This window comes from Callorhinus ursinus, unplaced genomic scaffold (genome assembly GCF_003265705.2).
Source record: "Callorhinus ursinus isolate GAN/ISIS: 27379988/994484 unplaced genomic scaffold, GSC_fseal_2.0 scaffold3, whole genome shotgun sequence".
Classification (NCBI taxonomy): Eukaryota; Metazoa; Chordata; class Mammalia; order Carnivora; family Otariidae; genus Callorhinus; species Callorhinus ursinus.
In genome coordinates this window covers 72,035,694-72,055,441 of record NW_027397065.1, presented here as the reverse complement: position 1 = coordinate 72,055,441, position 19,748 = coordinate 72,035,694, and the positions used below count along the sequence as shown (strand labels likewise).

At 33.9% G+C, this 19,748-nt stretch overlaps 1 protein-coding gene across 2 annotated transcripts in view; it reads right to left on the bottom strand.

Annotated features, from left to right (window-relative positions):
• Window positions 1-355: 355 nt before the first annotated feature.
• Window positions 356-19,748, bottom strand: part of CDH9 (cadherin 9) — a 138,754-nt gene continuing 119,361 nt past the window's right edge. Inside the window, exons 8-12 of one of the 2 annotated variants that reach the window (XM_025866674.2) lie at window positions 11,276-11,412; window positions 10,706-10,827; window positions 6,774-6,891; window positions 6,423-6,674; window positions 356-1,267 (exon numbers count right to left, since the gene is read on the bottom strand). In XM_025866674.2, the coding sequence (XP_025722459.1) occupies window positions 786-1,267; window positions 6,423-6,674; window positions 6,774-6,891; window positions 10,706-10,827; window positions 11,276-11,412 (1,111 nt within the window). In that variant the 3' untranslated portion in view covers window positions 356-785. The remainder of the gene's footprint in view (window positions 1,268-6,422; window positions 6,675-6,773; window positions 6,892-10,705; window positions 10,828-11,275; window positions 11,413-19,748) is intronic. The other variant, XM_073886959.1, reaches the window with a different exon arrangement.

Sequence of the window (19,748 nt, the reverse complement as noted above, 5' to 3'; positions counted from 1 at the left end):
TATTGATGGATAAATACGAGTAGTTCAATAAACACTTGTCCATGTTTAAGTGGCAGAAGCAAAACACCATTACTTATACTAAAGCTCTTTTATAGTCTTACTATATTTAGTTCCAAATCACATGCAGTAAGTTAGCTTTTTTTTTCCCCTGAGTGAATCATGTTGTGCCTATAAAGATTTAAAAAATTTCTGTTATAAGTGAGATCAGAACTGCTTCTAGAAATTAAATAAAATGATATTTATTTTTATAAATACTAGTTTATTTCATAAAAATACAAAAATATAAATATACATTTATAAAAATATGAATGAATTAACACAAAGACATTCTTCAACTAAATAAATATGGCAGTAATAGTCATTCCTATTTCTTTAGGGATATATTTTTCATATTAATTTACAAAGCAGTTGCACAATGTTTAATAGTAAAGGTGACTGTAAGTCAGTTAAGAAAACATTTATAAAGTCTTTATATTTAAGGAAAGGCACAAAAAGCCTTTATGTAATTTTTATTGATTATTGATGTGATATACTTTCCTTCAGAGATTGTTAGGCAAAGAGAGTGAACTGGTTATTATTACTTTTTTTTTAAATCTATATCATTCGTATTCATTCACAGAAACTTACTGATTAAGCAAACCCTTACTAAGACAACACCTACGTATTGTTTCTAATTTCAATTTTTATAAAAAATTTCCTCCAAGGAAGAGAATGCAGGCTGCTCAATCTAGTAACAAGGAGAGTACTTCCAAAAACATGGATCAAGTCATATAATACTCTTAATCTCAGTCACTGTCATCACCCCCATACATGTCGGCAAGCTTTTTAAAACGAGGCCCCCAGTCGCTGAGGTAATCATAATCTTGGTTACAATCGGCTGTGAGAGACTCTAAAGAACTGAGTGAATTTGCTATGGAATCATTCCCTTCATAGGCATATGTTGCCAGTGAATCATAAGGTGGTGCACTTGGGTCTGAGTCATTTTCTTTTAATCTTCTGTGGATAAAATCTTGTACATCAATATTTTCCCACAGAGGCACAGTCCTCCTTATCTGAAATATAGTTTCAGGCATTACATCCCTTCTAAGTTTACTGTCTTCTCTTGCTTCTGGATTCCTTAATGTGCCGATATCGAAAGCTTGGGTGTCTTCTTCCCCACCACCTTCATCATTGTAGGTCACGATGTTGTCCCGGACATCGTCTTTTGAAATTATCAGAGGTTCCTTTTTTCTCTGCCGCTTCAGTGCAGCAAACAGTACAACTAAAACTATTAACAACAACAACAACAAAGAGAAAATAGTGAGAGTCCATGATTCAGGTTTAAATGAAATATAGCACACTTTGCTGAGGGAAGTTTGTTAGGTATGAGAGATGCTGAGATTTGTTTGGATAAAGAGTAACTACCCTACACAAATTCAGGGTGCCTTGGGCCAGTGACTAAATGTCCTGTATTGGTAAAGGAGCAGATATTACAATCCCTTTATTTGCTTTCAAGACTCACTCTCCTATAGAGTTCTGGCATTGCAAAAGCCTTATTCAGTTATGGCTAATTCATTTAGCCAGCTGTTAATTATGTGATACCTCATTCCTCTCAACAGTATGCTTGCTTAAAAATACTAAAATTCTAAAGCTACAGTCATTATTATCTCAAGAGAAATTGAGCAACAATTTAATATTTTCTTAATGATGCAAGGGCATATATGCAAAACATTATTCATATATATGCATACATATGCATCATATATGTGTATATATTATACACATGCATATATATGTGTGTGTGTGTATACATAAATATATACATGCTACTTATCTAATTCCTTCCAGTAGCTCATATCTGTTTAAATTCCTTTATTGACTTGGTTTTGAAAACCTACTTAAAATCTGAAATATAACTCTATAAATGACAATATAAAATTCAAAGCCTAACTTATCTTTAACCTGTACTCATCTTATAAGACAGCTCAGACTAATTATCTTGTTACTAAGGATTTCCTTGACTTGTACAGTTGCATTGGAACTTTCTGGCTAAAATGTTCATTATAATCCCTCTAGCCACTATATTGTTTTTATTATTTACATACCATGTATCAGGTTAACTGTGAACTTCCCCACATAGAATATACTTTCTTGTTTTTTGTTATATTACTGAAATTTAACATATGCGTATATGTGACAGTGAATGTATGCAAAATAAATACGTTTTGCAATTTACATATATACTTAAAAATAAGGAAAAATAAAACATGATTTCCAAAATATAAATTTTCCATTGGAAATAGGCCAAGTCCCTAATTTTATATATAAGAAAAGTTAAGAAGTAAAGATAATCTTGCTAAAGCACACTTGCACATTGCAGGGGAGAAATAAAAAACAGGTTCCCCTTACTTTAGGCAGCTAAATGTTTTGTCAATACTATTTACGTTTTATTAAAAAACAAGAAAATGTTGGCTCAAAAATCTGTCATTTCTTTTCTCAATTTTTGTATTGAGATTACACAAAGTAAACTCATTTACATTGAGACTGCATTTCACCATGGCCCTTGAGTGCCCTATATATAACTCCTTTAAAAGCCTGTCCAATGATATTGTCATATTGGCCAACACACTTTCCTTAGTTCCTACTAATTGGTAGAAAGAATAAAAAAAAAAATTCATTAGAAGCATCTTTAGTTAACTTCCACAGAATAGGTTATAGGTGCTGAGCTATATTCAGAATCATCTTGGGAGACAATTAAAAAAAAAAAGACCTTTTCAATAAAAATGGAACATATCTGTACTCTCCCCTATTAAAGGATGAAAATAAATTAATTAACTCCAACATAGATCTGAAATCTACCAATCTAGTGAATCATTCAGTTAAAAAAAAAAGATTCCTTTTAAATTTCATATTGAATTAATTTATAAATTCTCTACTTTCCCCCAAATTTCTATAAATTCTGACTATAAAAGAACAACAATATAGTCAAATTATTTTAAGGGTTTCTTAGCTAATATAATATTTATTAACTCCCATAAATGGACCTTAGAACCTGTTCTGAGTTTTTTCCTCCTCTGTTGGGTTAAAATTATCTACTTCATTTCCCTAGGCTGAGGTTATTAATTGAATGGAATTTAGAAAGGTTAAGATAAGGAATAGAAAAAAGTGTATCATTATTTTCATTAATTTGTAACTGAAATTTAGTATTTCTATTATGAATATCAGGATATATAGTTACTATAGTGATAGTAAGAGTATGTCTGACTATTAAATCAATAGAAAGCACAGATATTTTATATTGCATTTTAGTTATGACATATCTCAAATGATCATTAGACTTGCACTAGAACAAGGCACGTATGACAATAATTAAGCACATTTAGCTTTTGTTTCTTGTTTAATTTGGATACAAATATTTCCTTTGTCTAATATATCCTATCCTTATTAATTTAAATTATCATTCTGAATAGTTCCCATAAGCTTCATCTGACTTCCAAGGTGTCTAAGGAACCAAAAAAATTAAAAAGTCCTGCCTCCGATGTGAATCCTCGCCTTTGCCTTGTAACATAGACAAACTCTAAGAACTACATTTCTTCAAACTGTAATAGGTAGGTCTAAAATGTCATTGTCTGTGCTATATCACTATCTTGCAAAGAGCAGATTCTCTTTACTATAGAAACTTAGAAATTAGTAACTGTGCACAAACAACAGGTGTTGGTGAGGATGTGAAGAAGGAGAACCCTCTTGCACTGTTGGTGGGAATGCAAACTGGTGTAGCCACTCCAGAAAACAGTATGGAGGTTCATCAAAAAGTTAAAAATAGAACTACCCTCTGATCCAGCAATTGCCCTATTAGGTATTTACCCAAAGGATACAAAAATACTAATTCAAAGGGATACATGTACCCCGATGTTTATAGCAGCATTATCTACAATAGCCAAATTATGCAAACAGTGCAAGTATCTCTCAACTGACGAATGGATAAAGAAGTAATATCCATACACAATGGATATTACTCAGACATAAAAAAGAATGAAATCCTGTCATTTGGAATGACATGGATGGAGCTAGAGAATATTATGCTAAGTGAAATAAGTCAGAGAAAGACAAATACCATATGATTTCACTCATATGTAGAAGTTAAGAAACAAAACAGATCAACATAGGGAAAGAAAAAAGAAAGAAGCAAACCAAACATAAAACGGACTCTCACCTATAAGAGAACAAACTGAGAGATGCTGGAAGGCAGGTAGGAAGGAGGGATAGGTGAAATGGGTGATGGGGATTAAGGAGGGCACTTGCTGTGATGAGCACCGGGTGTTATATGGAAGTGTTGAATCACTACATTGTACACCTGAAACTAATATTATACTGTATGTTCACTAAGTTGAATTTAAATAAAAACTTTAAAAAAAAGATTAAATCACAGCAAAAATGCTTTAGGAACTTTGATAATGAAACCTGAATTGGAACGAATTTTAACTAAAATAATAGAAAACCACTCCATATATAGGCAACCAGTTGGGAAGGTGGAAAACAAGAAATGTGTGCCTTCTATATTGTGTAGGGCAGAAAGGTGGTAGACTTTTCAGAATATTGAAGCAGCCTTCTAGGATTTCTGCAAAGAAAAAATATTATGCAATTTAGTTTCATAATGTTCTAGTATCTAAGCTTATTTTGGGGGTGCTTTTGTTCCCCCGTGTGTGCATGCATGTCTTTATATCTGTGTATTATCTTAATATAGAAATCTTAAAAATGAAATTTGAAATATACATATTTCCATGGTGTTCTAAATTAGGAAAATAGAACTATGTGAGCAAATAAAACAATATAATATCAGTAGCACTTAGCTGAATGGTAAACCAAACTTTATTTTCCATGGGGATAGAAAAATATTTTACATAAGAGTCAACTTTCTAGCAGCAGTCCTGAGATGTGGATTGGTGGTAGGTATGTTTTAAAGCGCTTTGAGAAAATGTTTTTCTAAATAGTTGGATCATTTTAGCTGAGAGAAATGTTTTCCTCTCACTTTCATCAGTCTCCCACTGAAGTCTTGCAAGGATATCTGGCAAAAGAGATTTCATCCAGATAGCCTGAAAGGATTTGCTGGTTAAAGGAGCCAGCACATATGAGCATTGGAACATAAATTTGGCTGGCTCTCTTGCCCTAAGCATAAGCATTTTGGATGAATATTTGATGGAAACAATTTTGGGGGAGAATGTTTTACAGTGGAACAACTGTTTAATTGAATTAAATCGTTGTCCTGTTAGGGCATGCCCAAATAAAACATTTGCTGTTGAAAGCATGACTTCAGAAAACATTGCATGAGAAGATATGACCACGATGTCATAGTGATATTTTTAAAAAATGAAATTAAACTTTTAACTTGCACCTATATATAACAAATTGTATGAATAAAAAGTTTATCTTATCTTGACAATTTAAATGCACTTGCCAATTAGGTGTCTAATTTACATATCTTAGTATTTGTTAGTAATATGATTTGTAAAGGTAGTCTTTGGTTTTGAGAATAATGGTTTAAAAGGAAAATTCTGAAATAGACTTATCTAAGTTTGAATGCTAGTTAAAACCTTCCTAGATGAGTGAATTTGTAGAAGTTATTTAGTATTTCTTGAGAAGAATCAAAGTATTTATCTTACAGAATTGATATGAAAATTAAATCAGTTATAAAATTAAATATCCTTAGAACAGTGACATGGTTAGTTAGCACTAAGCGGTGTAATATAAAATAGATTTTAAAAATATGTGTCTCTTATAGCATTAGCTATATTATCTCTGCCTTCCATCTCTAGAAAGCTAGACCTATCCTCAGAGAGAACTCAATTTTCTTTTTCTAATTGAAAGAACCATTTTATTTTTTTTTCGTTTTAGTTTTATTTTATTATGTTATGTTAATCACCATACATTACATCATTAGTTTTTGATGTAGTGTTCCATGATTCATTGTTTGCATATAACACCCAGTGCTCCATTCAGTACGTGCCCTCTTTAATACCCATCACCAGGCTAACCCATCCCCCCACCCCCCTCCCCTCTAGAACCCTCAGTTTGTTTCTCAGAGTCCATAGTCTCTCATGGTTCGTCTCCCCCCTCCAATTTCCCCCCTTCATTTTTCCCTTCCTACTATCTTCTTCTTCTTCTTCTTTTTTTTTAACATATAATGTATTTGTTTCAGAGGTACAGGTCTGTGATTCAACAGTCTTACACAATTCACAGCGCTCACCATAGCACATACCCTCCCCAATGTCTATCACCCAGCCACCCCATCCCTCCCACCCCCCACCACTGAAAGAACCATTTTAATAAAAAGTTAAAAATGTCAACCTTTAGCCCTAGAGAAGTGTGCTTTTCGGTTGCACCATCACTGAACTAGAAGGGAGAGACTTCTTTGAGTGAAATGAGCATTTGGAGGTATAGCTTACCGAGTAGAATGATGACACAAAGAAGGATGGCGATGAGTGCCCCTGTGCTCAGGCCAGCCGCTAGGACCAAGGCCTCTGCATTGCAGGACTGCATGTTTCCCTGATTATCACAGGCACACACACGGATAGTCAGCGTGCCGGTGCTGCTCTGAATTGGATAATCATTGTCAAAGATTAAAATCGGCAGTAGATAGGTGCTCATTTTGTTGCGGCTATACCCATCTTTCCGAGTCACGATTCCTGCTGTATTATCTAGGAAAACAAAACAAAAAAAAAATGGGCGGGGGACTCAGACCAGTTTTTAATTTTGCAGCTGAAGGTCTCAATTTCAACTTTAAAAATGTTCTGTACCTTTATTATCTACAATGGTGAAGTTCGGATTGAGAGGAAATTCTGGTACTGGCTCAAAGAAAAATTTGTGGCCTCGGGGAGGATCATCTTTGTCCATGACACTGATAGTCTGGATCAACTGAAACCAAGTCAAAAATTAAATAAAGGACAACAAAGAGCAACTCTTGTTATACTACATTTTATGTTAGTGTTTGTGCTTTAAATATATCATTGACTTATTAAAGAAACAAAAAACAGGACATTTTCAGAAATTATGCCAAAGCTTTTTATGGTTCTTTGTAATGTAACAATTAGTTAAGGATAAAATATGTTCATCAAGTATTACTGTGTAAGGTATCTCTATGAATCTTTGTCTGATTCTTGGCCACTGGAATATCCAACCTTAAAGAAAATTTTATCAGTCCAACATCTATCCTCTTTTAACATTGTTGGAAAGTACCTGTCTGTTTTATTAACAATTGGTTACCAATCTGTTGCCCCCACTAAATAATGATTGTCTCAAAGGCAGAGAACATAACAGATGCATTTTTAAAAAAACAAAAGTGATTAGCACAACTATTCTTACAGATCAAGAACACTATGAATATTGTTTTGGTAAAAATAAGCAATATGCCACATGATACCAGAAAGCAAAAGATTTTAAAGCTATGGGGCATCCTAACTACAATCATATTGCTTATTTTATTCAAAGTATTTGTTTTTTTAATGGTATTTGCAAAGTTTAGAAAGATATACAAATAAATGCTTTTCAAGTTTCATAAAATCAGTGTCGAAGTTGAGAAATCACAACACCTCTTAGCTGTGCTCACTATAAGTCAGAGGTATGCCATAGTGTGAGGATGGAGCATCAAATAACAGGTCAGGCAGAAAAAGTCCATTGAGCATTTCATAGTGGAAAAAGCACTAAGCTACACGTCGGGATGCATGTTTTTCTAGTCACAAGTCTGCCATCTGTGTGACTTGAAATCACAGCCATTTAATTCCTCTTACTTTCAAATTTCTTTTCCACCCAAACAGAGTTGCACCACTTCCAGGTATAATAGTGCAACTTCTGTAATGAACAATTATTGGAATTTCACAGTGGTTTGACATACCCATTGTTTTGGTTATTGTTTACCTTCTATAGCCATACTAACCTGCATCCTCACTAGTCAACACTTTTTCCCCTTTAATTTAATATTAACTATGATTTCATTCATTTTATTGACAGAGAGGCATGGACCTTACTTTTCTTTGTATAATGCTTCTGAAAGTGCACAATTATTAATGCAAACTTAATGCACATTTTCTCCTTAGAAGATTGGATCATGACATAGAAAAAATGCTTTTAGTACTTTAATACTTTTGTTTAGCCTCCTGTTCTAGATTGGCAATGATATCTAATTTTAGTAACATAAAATATCTTATTTTTAGTAATATTTTAAATCATAAACAACATCAGTCCTCTGGTAATATGGCTGAGTTCTTGAAATGATTAGATGGGCCGCTGTATACACATATTTTAACAGAATACGTAGCAGTAGATTAAAATATATTTTCAACCTTGTTAATTTTAATAAGGAAATTGTTTTCCACCAAGTATATGAACAATGACAGAAATGTTAATAGTAGTATATATTAAAATAATTATTAGTTAATATCAATATACTTTATCGAATATTAATTTTTAATATGTACCAATTAAATGAATCAACAAAAGAAAAGCATATTAATGGAAAAATAAGTAAAGATTCTGTATATGCTATCGTCAATTGACTTATGTCTGTCTAAAATATATGTTCAATTCCTAATTCCCAGTACCTGTGAATGTGCTCTTATTTGGAAACAGGCTCTTTGTAGATGCAATCAAGTTAAGATGACGCCATAGCAGATTAGTGTGGGCCCTAAACCAATGAATGGAGTCTCATAAGAAGAGGGAAATGTGGATACAGAGAGTTGGAAAAAGAATGTCATGGGACAGTGTGCACAGAGATTGAAATACTTCTTATAAACCGAGGAATGCCAGTGATTGCTGGCAATTACAGAAGCTGGGAAATGGCAAGAGTCCTGACTGCTGACAGAGGGATGGACTGCTGACACCATTGATTTTAGACTTCTAGCCTCCAGAATTGTGTGAGAGCACATCTCTGTTGTTTTAAGCTCTCTGGTTGGTGGTAGTTTTTCACAGTAGCCTTCGGAAACTAATACATCTGTGGAGATTATTTCAAAATGGCTACACATGTATGAAAAAATGTTCAGCCTGAATAATCTGGGAAGAATCTATGTTAAAATTATTATGAGATGTTACTATTTGGTGGACACTTAAAGTCTAGTGTTCCAGTAAATAGGCAATCATCCACTAGGCATATGACCTATTTGGGGAGCTGTTTGGAGGCACTGATGAGTATTTATATATAAAATTTAATTATTCTTACTTCAAAGGTTATATCAAAGGAAAGGAACACCAGGTAGTGTATAAATACAAATGTATTATAATGCTCATTATAGTGCTATCTGCTAGACTCACATTGTGTTTATAAACCAAATTACTATTAGTAAGTGGATAGTTGAATAAACTAATTAATGTATAGCTGTGCTAGAAAAATTCAGTATCAAATTAAAAATAATCATTCACTAAATTGAGAGTATGTCCATTACATGTTGCAAAGTAACATGTAAAAAGAAAAAAAAACAATTTTTAATCCAAATAACTGTGTAATGATTCTTTTTTGGCAAATAATGATAATACCCCATTTTTATTTTTGTGTATGTAAGTGGAACTCTGTCTTGGTCTGCTTGTTTGGGCTGCCGTAAAAATCACTGCAGAAATTAATTTTCTCACAGTTCTGGAGACTGGAAGTCCGAGATCAAGGTACCAGCTAGGCGGGTTTCTGGTGAGAGCTCTCTTTCTGGCTTGCAGACAGCTGCCTCCTTGCTACATCCTCACATTGCCTTTCCTCTGAGTGTGGGCAGAGAGAGAGAGAGTGTGATCTCTCTTTTGTCTCTTTTTTAAAGGACAGTAACCCTCTCAGATCAGAGCCCCAAACTTATGATCTCATTTAACATTCATTGCTTCCTTAGAAGCTCTGTCTCTAAATACAGCCATATTGGGGGTTAGGGTTTCAAATAAACATTCGGTCCATTGCAATCTTCAATGTAATAAAAGGAGGACAGTATTTCACTTTTATTTTCTATATTTAAATAGGCACAATGGAATTATATATGATTCTTAAGATCCATCTACTTTTTCTTTAAAAAATATCTAAATAACTGGTTAAAATTTCTTTCAGTGAAATTTGTGCAGTTGCTGTCATTTGTAAAATACTATATTGGGGTCAAAAATGAACATACTCTGCATTTGCTTAAAGTTACTTAAGAGATCTCATATATTAGGGGGACTTTACAAGAGGACATTGTAACTCTTCTACTATCTCTTTTTTATCTCAATAATATGGAAGTTGAAAAATCACAAAGTATAATTTATCAAACCAAAATATCCTGCCTGAGAGATTAAAAGAGGAAAAATGTAACCAACAAGACAATTATTGTGATTCCCTTTATACTAACACGGAACAGTTTCACTTTCATACTTCAAGTTTTACTTAGGAATATATTTCCATTCTATTCTTGAGTATAACTCAGTATGAGCATAATTATGAATCCAGGGAGGAACTTTTTATATATATATATGTATATTTATTATATACCCAGTATATAAATTTAAGTATATATTATAACTTTCCCTATTACATCGTGGTTTCCATAATAAAAACAACTTCAGAAGTCATCTGTTTGGATCACTGTGAGTGTTTTCGTAAGGGGAGATGAACAGGTGAAAAAGAGGATTGATAGGAGTTTGCATAAAAAAGATTTTGTGCAAGTGAATTGATATAATGTTATCTGCCTTTGTGAAGAGGAAATATTTTTTTAAAGTTTATAATAATTTTATTTACCTGCCCAGGTTTTGCATTTTCACAAACAAATGTTTCATAGTACATGGCAAATTCCGGAGCATGGTCATTTATATCTAGAATTCTGATGAAGACAGGGATGTGGCTACTTTGTTTTGAGTTATCTGCAACGAGAACATGTGTAAGACTTCAGTCTCATTTACAGAGAAGCGGTGATACCACTCACCCCATTTGTAACTTAGCAACGAATCATTTCTGCGGTATTCACTTTCTCAATTGGATTGTTGATGAATAGCTCAGCTTTCTTACATGGTCCAGATGCAAAGTACGATTAAGAAGAGGAGACTATGACTGAGAATGAAGTATTATTTGTAAGACATAATTTTCTCAGATTAATTATTTTTATGAGGTTATATTCTATTTCTCTCCTAGAGTAAGGTGTAAAAGAAAATCAAGTTTAAAAAGTGGATATTTGAGAATCATTACGATACTGTAAGTCTCCAACACAGTCTGCGGTTGCTAATGAGAAAGTGACTTCCCTCAAGAAACAGAGTCTACTTAATGCTATTATTTTACCACTTTGGTGTTCAGGTGGATGTATTCCCCACTCACTTATTTCTGTGGCAGTAATGGAGATGTTGTGCCAAGAAGAGGACTCCCGATCAAGGGGTTTCAAAGTGAAAATAGAGCCATTTTCGGAGTGAATGCTAAAAATCCGGTCCATATCAGTATGCCGATCAATAGAGTATCTGGCAGGAAAGAGATTCATGAATCTAGGCATTAAGATTATTAACTCATCTACTGTTCCTTAATGTTAGAGGCAGTTCAAGCAATGTTGTCCTAAAGTCATGACCAGTAAAATGCCAACAATTTTCACGAATTTTTATTTAATACAATTGTCGTGTAGCCAATTTGATATATCCAGCCTTTTCCATCATTACTCTTCTGTGATTATGTGTCCTTTAGAGTTATTATTTAAGCTCATGAATCCTTGTGGCAACCTTTAAGTGAGTTTTTAATTGTCACTTGATTTACTTAACCTATCATAGACCTGTTGCAGTGCTTTAGACATGTTAAATTTGATAAAGTCAATTGCATTAGATAAACTGAAATTATGCTAAAAAACATAAGAACATGTGTCCACAGAGTCCTTATGACTATAAGTGAATAGAGAGAGGCTGTTGTGAAGTACATTGCTCTTGAACGGCTCTCTATTCAAGGAACATCTCAGCTGAATCAAAGGTTATCCTCCAATCTATTCCTCTGACCTTGTGCATATAAAAATGAAATGACATATTACACAGAGTTTTATGACTCTTTTCATCAAGGCTGGATATGGAAACTGTCACCATAAACTTTGTTATCACTCTATGTTTCGCAAAATAATGCCTCCCCGCCTCCCCCAAAGGATGCCCACCTCCTAATCCCTGAAATTTGGGACTATGTTACTTTACATGGTAAAAGTAACTGTGCAGATGCGATTAAGGTTAAAGTCATTGAGAAGGGAGATTATTCTTGATTATCTAGATAGCCCTAAACTAATCATATAAACCATTTAAAGTGGAAGAAGAAGGCAGAGATGGGCTCTAGAGAAATGAGATGGGAAAAAAAAAAAGAGATTTTAAGTATGAAAAGGACTTGACCTCTCACTGCTGGCTTTGAAGATGGCGGAAAGGGGCCACATGCCAAAGGACACAGGCAGCCTCTAGAAACTCAGAATGAACCTTGAGCTGACAGCAAGAAAACAGACTGCAAAGAACTGAAATCTGCTAATAACTTGAATGAGCAAGGAAACAATTTCTGTCCTTCAGTTTCCAGACAGGAATGTGGCCCTGTCCACACAAACACCTTGACTTTAGTCCCGTGAGACTCATCCCAGATCTCTGACCTATAAAACTGTAAGATATAAATTTCAGTTGCTTTAAGTACTAAGTTTATGGTAATTTGTTATGACAGCAATGGAAGGCTGCAACATACTCGTAAGAAAGATCTTTTAAAAGACTAGCTTATAATAAAATCTTTTAGTTATGTCAGGCCATATTAGGCTATACTAACACTTTACATCTGTTTGAAATTTCTGCTGCTGAGTATCTAATTAAGCCATAGAGGAAAATAAGTGTTTTTTAAACATTAATGTTCATATGAATTACATTGGGATCTTGTTAAAAACAGATTCTGATTCAGTAGGTCTGGTGTTGGAGCTGGGATTTTTATTTCTACAAACATCCTAGGCCAATTGCATGTTATAAGTCTATGGACAAGGCTCCTACAGCAAGGTTATGTACCATGGAATACACTGATTAGAATAAAGACAGAAGAAGGAAGACAACTAACAGACTAACCAACATGTGGTGTAGTTCTCATTTTTCTAGGTATCTTATTAAAGTGACTTAGCAGGGGCGCCTGGGTGGCTCAGATGGTTAAGTGTCTGCCTTCAGCTCAGGTCATGATCCCAGGGTCCTGGGACTGAGTCCCGCATCGGGCTCCCTGCTCCCTGGGAGCCTGCTTCTCCCTCTGCCTCTCTCTCTCTCTCTTTCTCTCTCTCTGTCTCTCATGAATAAATAAATAAGGAAAATCTTTAAAAAAATAAAAATATAAATAAAGTCACTTAGCAAATTAACTCCTTTTTGATCTGGTGAATTAGGAAATTACAACTCCCATTATTAATGTAATATATTCACTATCAGGCACTGACTTTGACAAACATAAGTAATAGATACTGAGCAGCCAGTGTTCTAAACATTGTGAAACATTTGTAATTTTAAAAATATTGGATGAAAATCTATTTATCTAAATTCTGTGATTTTTTGTTTGCCTTGGTTGTTTTAATGAAGAACCCATGACTTAGTCTATTGCTATAAGAACTATATTGAAATTAAGAGATCCATTAGTAAACTCAGATTTCCAAAATAACTGTAATAACAACATCATGGGGTTTGCCTAATTTATTTTCTGCTAAACTTTATCAGATGAGTTTCTCAGACTGACAGATACTATTTCAAAGTGAGTATTTGACCGTGTGGGGGGGAAATATATATATATATATAATATATATAAACATTTTTATATATGTATTTTATATATACTTTATATATACTATATTTTATATATATATATATATACACACTGGATTTTAAAAAAGATTTTATTTATTTATTTATTTGACAAAGAGAGGGAACACAAGCAGGGGGAGCAGCAGGCAGAGGGAGAAGCAGACTCCCTGCTGAGCAGGGAGCCCCATGCAGGGCTTCATCCCAGGACCTCGGGATCATGACCTGAGCCGAAGGCAGAGGCTTAACTGACTGAGCCACCCAGGCGCCCTTATATACTGGATTTCATCTCAAATGTGGAATACCTAAAAGCTTTACATAGTCAGTTTTAGGTTCCTTTCTCTACCTAGTTCCAAAATATAAAACCAGCCCAGTCACCTTCTTGTCCTTTGGAAGGGTTGTGCAATGGGCAATTAGAGCCACAGGAAAATGGTAGTATCTTCTCACTTCTTGAATAATCATAATTATAATTTTCCTACATGGTGTTATGAAAAAAATTGGGGAGATTTTTGATATATGGTCAAATTATGGATTACATAATACATGGTCCCTGCCTAAGAGTAGCTATACTTGTGGTGTGGGAACTCCTAAAGAGATAGAGGATAACTAGAAACAGATACAAAAATAAATACATAAAATACATAATGGTGTATATGTATATCTCCTAGGAGCAAAAATTATGTCAGGTTTTAACCAATAATTCATTGTGAGACAAGGATTTGAGGTAGATCTTATTTTTTTAAAAAAATTAATGTACTAAAATTGAGGATGGCAGTAATATTAAATTTTCAGTTTTTAATCTCTATTGCTTAATAAATGCTAAAATGGAAAAAGAAATACAAAGCTTCCTATCTCTAGGTGTCAAGCCTCCTACAATTTAGTTCCTAATGTGGGCTAAGAAAGTCAGTAGAACATTTTTAAATGTTCTATTTTACTTAAATACTTAAATACTTACACCAAATTCTGCTAATGAATAAAACAATCCTAAAATGAACACAAAGAAAGCAGTGTAAAAAATATAACTCAACCACAAATATGAATTGAGTGGAATTCAATTTATAATATTTGCCTGAATATATTTCTTTTCATTGTTGGAAAAGTCAATAGCTAGCCATTATCTGCTTATGGCTAAACAGACATTGGACTTTTTACCTACTGCTAGCATTGAAGATCAAAATAAAAAATAAAAATCCTTTGTGCTCTTTGCTACTTGCCCTAGAGATTAGCATGGGGCTTTCTATGATTGAGGAATAGCTAACAATTCTAACATTATGCAAGTCCAGCTTTGACGTATTTGGAGCTTATGTGGGATCAGAATAAGTTTCTGTCTATCCTACTCATAGATTCAATCTTGAAAGGTACTACTTTCCAAGTTAAGAATTCATGGTGGAGAACCACTTTGACAATTTAGACAGAGTTCACTTTAACACTAACACTGCACACTTCCAGGTATATATTCAGAAATTTGCCCTAGTGCAAATGATGTCTCACAATTTGTCAAAGCCCAGAGATCATTTTCTTTCATTCAGCAGCAAATACTCTATTTTCAACACAGAATGGGACATTCTCGTTTACCTTAATAATAAATATACCAGAAAGAGCTTGATAAACAACACAGGACAAAGCCATCTCTATGTTCCAGCAGATGGCCTATTAAAACAACACTATTTTATTCATCTCCTTACATTTAATTTTGAGCAATAAGTTAAAAAAAAGTCCACTGGCATAACTTTTTAAATGAAACAGGATCTGCAGAAACAGAAAATAAGTGAAAAAGAGCACAAGGGAACTGAGCCTAAGGAAGCTGAACTCTGCTTCAGTTTGTTTGCTTTTCATTTTTCATGTTCTATCATTAAGAATCCGACACATATCACATCCCTGTATTTTCATCTATCACAATAAAACACATAAATTACAAACACCAGAACAAATCAGTAGTATGCAGAAATGTGTCAAGCGTAGTACTCCTCTTTACTGCATTCCAGGTACATCTTCCACCGACTACGTCAATATAATTAGGCTCTAAGTTTGCTCTTTTCCTTTCCAGCTACTGCATTCCAGAAATGTGTTTTCCATCTATGAACCATGAAACTTTCATTGCCCTTCAAAAAGAGAACGTGGCTATGCAGTACTTGAGCAAATAGTTTAAATCTTTTTTTTTCGAATATTAATGGCATTGTTTTTAAATAATCATGATTTTTAAATAAATTAATATTTTACTGTCTGTAATAAAATCAAGCAAGTATTAGAGAAACACTGAGATACACACACACACACACACACACACACACATCCAGTTATTCACTCATTTCAGCTTAGGGTGGAATTGTGTACATTTTATTGAAGCATAACTAAAAAAGCATTTCTTTCCAGCAAGTTTGTTGTGTACTTACTTCTCTGACTGCAGTAGAAAAGATTTCTTCTAAAATTTGTTGAACTTTAAATATGTTGAGCATAAAATAGGTGTGAAATGAGACAACATGTTCTTTCAGAACCTGTAAAGCAATAATCAACCCTATAACTTGGGAAATCCGTGATTACTAATGAGGTGAGCAGAGCTGACAACAGCTGCTAATTGTAATCATAATCTCATGTTGCAAGAGGCAGATGTATTTCAGAAAATATATTTGATGAACAGATTTACTGGTGGGTTAGAAATAGTTCCTAAGATTTCCCTGGAAAATATTTCTCCATGATACTTATCATAGCCCGTTTCTGCTCTTTTTTTTTTTCTTTAAGATTTTATTTATTTATTTGACAGAGAGACACAGAGACAGCAGGAACACGAGCAGGGGGAGTGGGAGAGGGAGAAGCAGGCTTCCCTCTGAGCAGAGAGCCCAATGTGGGACTCGATCCCAGGACCCTGGGATCATGACCTGAGCTGAAGGCAGACGCTTAACGACTGAGCCACCCAGGCGCCCCCGTTTCTGCTCTTAAGGATCAGTTCTCCTAAATTCCATAGGAGCAAACAAAAGAGTCACATGTTACAATGTTGTCTCCTTGTTGACTTATTGCTAGTTTCTGGCAGTGTAATAAGATACCTAAAAATGCTGGAGTTTTTTTTGCATATATCTTCATGCAAACAGGAACCAGCCTATATACTATATTTTCAGGCATGGCCTTATTTGTTGACAGAGTTGGCAGTATAATTTTAGAGACATAATTTGGGATAAATTGATTTCTTTCAGTATTTTTCTTCTCTTTATCATTTCTGAGATTTTTTAATGTAAAACCACTGTTCATTATTTCTTTATACTTGAGTACCCTATAAAACACAAATATTTTTGAGAGAACTATGAACTTAAAAATTTATCAGCCACTTTTATATACTACGGAGCAAGGTTGCAAATTTTACTATCAGTATTTGACCTAGAAATTTTACTCCTAAAATTGTATCCTGAGGAAATTCCAGATATAGGAAAGGATATGTTTATATAGATTGTGTAGATTATTTATTGATATCTATTTCTATATCTGTATATCAATTTACATCGATATCTAATCCATATATATATAGGATATATGTAGATTGATAGACTGTTTGCAACTAAATTTCCAGTAATCATGTTTCACCTACATGATAGTGTGTTATTTATACAATAGGAGTTTATTGAGAAGTTTAATGGCATTATCAAACATTCACAATTAATAAAAATACATAAACCTATATGTATATTATAATGATCTCTACTTACTAAAGTTAGGTGATTGATAAGTGGAAAGTTTCAATACCTGATAAAAATAGAATAAAATACCACTGAAGTATCTATTGAGAGGAGAATTTTATAGATGTCTTCTTCACTACAAAATTACCTGTGCAAGAGTGACTAAATTATATAATTAAAACATGTTTAAAATGACATACTGAATGTCCTTTTTTAGCAACTATAGAATAACATGGGATGGATTTACCAGCCCCCCCAAACACACACGCACACACATACACACACACACAACCCACTAACACTAAATGAAATATATGAAACTAAATGAAAATTATTTTTGAAGGACTACACCAGAGAACAATGACAATAATCCCAGAGAAAGGGAAAGATATGATGTGATCTTCTAGTTTGCTGCCTGGGAGAGGTTCCAAAGAAGAATATAGGAAGTGCAAGCCCAGATGGAGTCTGTCCATCCCCTGAGTTCAAGCTGATAGTCCATGTCGAGAACAAAGTGTCTAGAATTTGAAAGGCAGAGTAATTCATGGGAGAGAGCTTCACAAAGAGGGAACTACTGACATCTGAAGAAAATATTATTCAAGTTTTCAGCTGAGTACTGATCAGAATATGTTTGGGGACAGATAAAGTGAGGCAATAGAAGTAATCAATCACAAGGATTAGGAGGGAGCAAAACTATGAACTGGCACATTGTAGTTCTAGAATAGTTCTAGTTTCCACCAACCAAAGAGAAATTCATAACTCATGGGGCTTTGGTAGACTACTCAGGAAGGTCTTCTTGATTATGGGGCAAAATTAGGTCTAGAAAAAGTGCTGCTAATAAAGCACAAAAGCAAGGTCCAAAAAGATTAAGATGTTGTGAGTAATTTAAACACACATCTGAGGGGCGCCTGGGTGGCTGGGTTAAGCGTTTAAGCCTCTGCCTTTGTCTCAGGTCATGGTCCCAGGATCCTGCTCAGCAAGGTGTCTGCTTCTCCTTCTCCCTCTGCCCCTGCTCCTGCCCTGCTCGTGTGCACTCTCTCTGTCTCCTACTCTCTCTCTCTTTCACTCGTGCTCTCTCTCAAATAAATAAATAAAATCTTAAAAAAATCTGAATGCAGCTCAAAAGTATTTATGAAAATGCAAAGCTAAAAAAAAAAAGAAAGAAAGAAAATGCAAAGCTACCTAACACTAAACACAATAAAAGCACAGTGTTTGTCATCCAATCAAAACTTACAGGCATGCAAAAAACAAGAAAATATGACTGCCAGGAAAAATCTGTCCATTGAAAACAACCCAGAAATAACACTTCCAGAGAAGAAATTATAATCTATGAAATGAAAAAAATACTCTAGATGGAATTAAAGCAGGTTAGATATTGGAAAAAAAAATTAGTAAACTTGAAGATGAAGATGAATGGGAACTATTTACAATGGCTAAGAGGCAAAAAGGGAGACTAAACAAACAGCACCAGGGCACTGTATTGCACATTTAGGGGACCTAGCATAATTGGAATGAAATTTCCTTAAAGAGAAGAATATAGGGCAAAAAAATATTAAAGAGACTGGATGAAAACTTTTCCAAGTTTGAGGAAAGCCATAAAGTCACAAATTCAGGAAACTTTATCAAATACAAAATAGATGAAGCATATTATAGAAAGGTATATCATAATCCAATTGCTTAAAACCAGTGCCACAATTTAAAAGCATCCTGAGGAACAACTGGCAGTGTATGAAGAGAAAAATAAACATTAAAGACAATGCAAAATTTTTGTTGTATTGGTACAAAAAACAACACATCTAAAGCTGTACCTAGAGGGAAATTTATTTATCACTAAAACGCACATATGAGAATAATAGTAGGCTCAAATCAATGACCTCGGCTTCTGACTCAAGGACATAGAGAAGAAGAGCAAATGAAGCCCAATGTAAGCAGAAAAAAAGAATGAAGATCAGAGCCCAAAAAGAAAAAAAAAGAAAAGAAAACAAACTATTGAAAAAGCAATTAAACCTGTTCTTTGAGAAGATCAATCAACTAAAAAGTCTAGTCACACTGGCCAAGAAAAAAATGGCTATCATTACTAGAATATCAAAAGGATAATATGAACATTACGAACAACTTTTGAAATTCATCAACTTTGATGAAATTCAAAAATTCCTTGAAAGATGAAGAAAAAGGAAAAAAAAACAAGCTTACAACTACTAAGGAAATAAAGTTTGTAGCTGTAACTCATATAAAAAAGATAACACAGTCCTTTGCTTTTAAGTTCTACCAAACATTTAAAGAAAAATAATGTCAATTCTATGCAAACTCTTCCAAAAAATTAAAAGAGGATCTTATACTTCTGACTGCATTCTGAGACAGTATTACTATGAC